The 2152-nt window shown below is 63.3% G+C and overlaps 1 protein-coding gene across 1 annotated transcript in view; it reads left to right on the top strand.

Moving 5' to 3' along the window:
* The window catches only part of SKAP1 (src kinase associated phosphoprotein 1), a 165323-nt gene extending 164614 nt beyond the window's left edge, over window positions 1-709 (top strand). Inside the window, exon 12 of the mRNA XM_009330157.1 lies at window positions 611-709. Coding sequence (XP_009328432.1) covers window positions 611-709 — 99 coding nt within the window. The remainder of the gene's footprint in view (window positions 1-610) is intronic.
* Window positions 710-2152: the final 1443 nt, after the last annotated feature.

A 2152-nucleotide genomic window follows, 5' to 3' on the forward strand; every position in this document is an offset into this window, starting at 1 on the left:
GGGGGGGGGGGTCAGAGCTCGTGTGGGACACGGGACAGGACGCGCTGCTGTGCACATCGCTTTTACCATCTCCTTTAAAAAAAAAATTAAAAAAAATCTCCTACTTTGATGGCAAACTTCTTAAGCCTGTGTGTGCTAACTCCTCCTCTCGCACACACAGCGGGGGAAGTTTTCTCTGTTATTATTTGCCTCCGATATCTGCTGGGAGGGGAAAATCACACGTGAATCTGGGGAGGGGATGTGTTACCCAGGCACGATCCACCTGGAGAGGCTTCACGGAGCTCCAGGCTGGGGCCTGGGACATCCCGAGGGTTGCCATCTGTAACTAAAATACCCCAAAATATCAGGGTGTGAATTAAACGCTGAGTTTCCGAGCCAGCCCCAAGCCATGCCCCGCAGGACCCAGGGCGAAGGGGAGAGCGGGGCAGAAGGAAGGAGGGGGGTTAGGAAGGACAGCGAAGGATTTACAGGGGGGAGAGGTGGGACTGGGGTATTTTCTGGTGGGAGTCTGGGGGCTGCTCTCTGCAGATGCAGGTACTGAAGGAAGGGACCTGAGCCACGTCCCCTGCCCCGGCACTAAACCCGCGTCCCTCCGGCTGTGCCTCCCCAGGAGTACAACGTGTACGGCTGGTGGGTCGGAGAGCTGAACAACATGGTCGGCATTGTCCCGAAGGATTACCTGGTGGCTGCCTACGACCTGGAGGAGTGACGAGGACCGCGGCACCCCAGGTGAGAGGTGGCACCCCAGGTGAGAGGTGGCACCCCGGGGTGCACCTGCTGGGGATGGGGCGTGGAGGCGGGTGCTGGGGAGGCGGCTCCATTCCTGGGGTGCCCCAGCATCTCTGGGGCGCTGAGCCTTGAGGACTGTCTTTGGCTCCATCTCCTGGTCTCCGTTTCACGTGGGAGCAGGCGAGACCCGGAACCACAGTCGCAGTTCAGGGACAATGCCACCCTGCCCAGTGTCCCTCCCTGGATTTCAAGTCCTTCAAGTTCCATGGGAGAAACGTGCTAAAACCACGGCAGCCACCTCCATCGCACCCAGGGAGCTCTGTGTCACCGGCTGTAACACCAACGCTGACACCAAGCGCTGCATATGCAGTGTTTTTCTCCCAAACAAAACCCGTTATCGGAGGCATTTGGCAGATGGGGAAACTGAGGCACAGGTCAGGGCGGGGAAAGCGGAGGAGGTCTGCAGCCAAGCTAGAGGCAGAGTCCTGACACCTGCCTGGGGCAGCGAGACCTCCACGTTTGCCCAGAGATCTCCCGCCCTCCTTATCCCCTCTGTGCCCACGAGACACCGACGTGCGAGGCCGTGTCAGTCCCAGCCTGCGTCTCGGTGTCTCCTTCCCCACCGTCACCCGTGTCTCTCCCCCTCCCCGAATCCAGGTGCTTCTCTCCCTGGCCACGCTGAGAAACCGGCTACGCTGTCCCCACCACCGGCCCCAGCCTCCTACGGGAACCCGTTGCATGAACAGACCCACGTCCCATCACCCAGCCCACGCACGGTGCCCCGGCGCCCTGCTCTGCCCCGTGGTACCCGCTCTGATGCCACCGGGGCATGGCGAGGGCGCGGGGAGGCTGGCAACCCACAATAAAGCCATTTTCTTCTCTACGTTTGGCTGCTCCAGACTTCGCTGTGGGTCTGAAGCCGGAGCTGGGTGCGGGCAGTGGCCCCTCGTCTCCAGCCCCAGCTCTGAGCGTCCCCAGAGCCCTCTGGTCCGGGCCCAGCCCAGCCCAGCCCACGACTGAGGATTAACCCAGCGCATCCTCCTCCTCCCCCCGCACTTGGCTGAAGGGCCACTAGATGGTGGTAAGTACCTGCTGACTGCAGCCTTCCCGGGGAGGGTGCCCAAACCTCCTGGGCTGTGCCGGAGCAGCCCCCCCCGGCACCCGCCAAGCGTCCCCAGAGCCCTCTGGTCCGGGCCCAGCCCAGCCCAGCCCACGACTGAGGATTAACCCAGCGCATCCTCCTCCTCCCCCCGCACTTGGCTGAAGGGCCACTAGATGGTGGTAAGTACCTGCTGACTGCAGCCTTCCCGGGGAGGGTGCCCAAACCTCCTGGGCTGTGCCGGAGCAGCCCCCCCCGGCACCCGCCAGGCCCTCGGCCGGCAGCGGCTGGGGGGCGGCGGGGCCCAAGGCGGGGCGACCCCCC

This window comes from Pygoscelis adeliae, unplaced genomic scaffold (genome assembly GCF_000699105.1).
Source record: "Pygoscelis adeliae isolate BGI_AS28 unplaced genomic scaffold, ASM69910v1 Scaffold338, whole genome shotgun sequence".
Taxonomy (NCBI): domain Eukaryota; kingdom Metazoa; phylum Chordata; class Aves; order Sphenisciformes; family Spheniscidae; genus Pygoscelis; species Pygoscelis adeliae.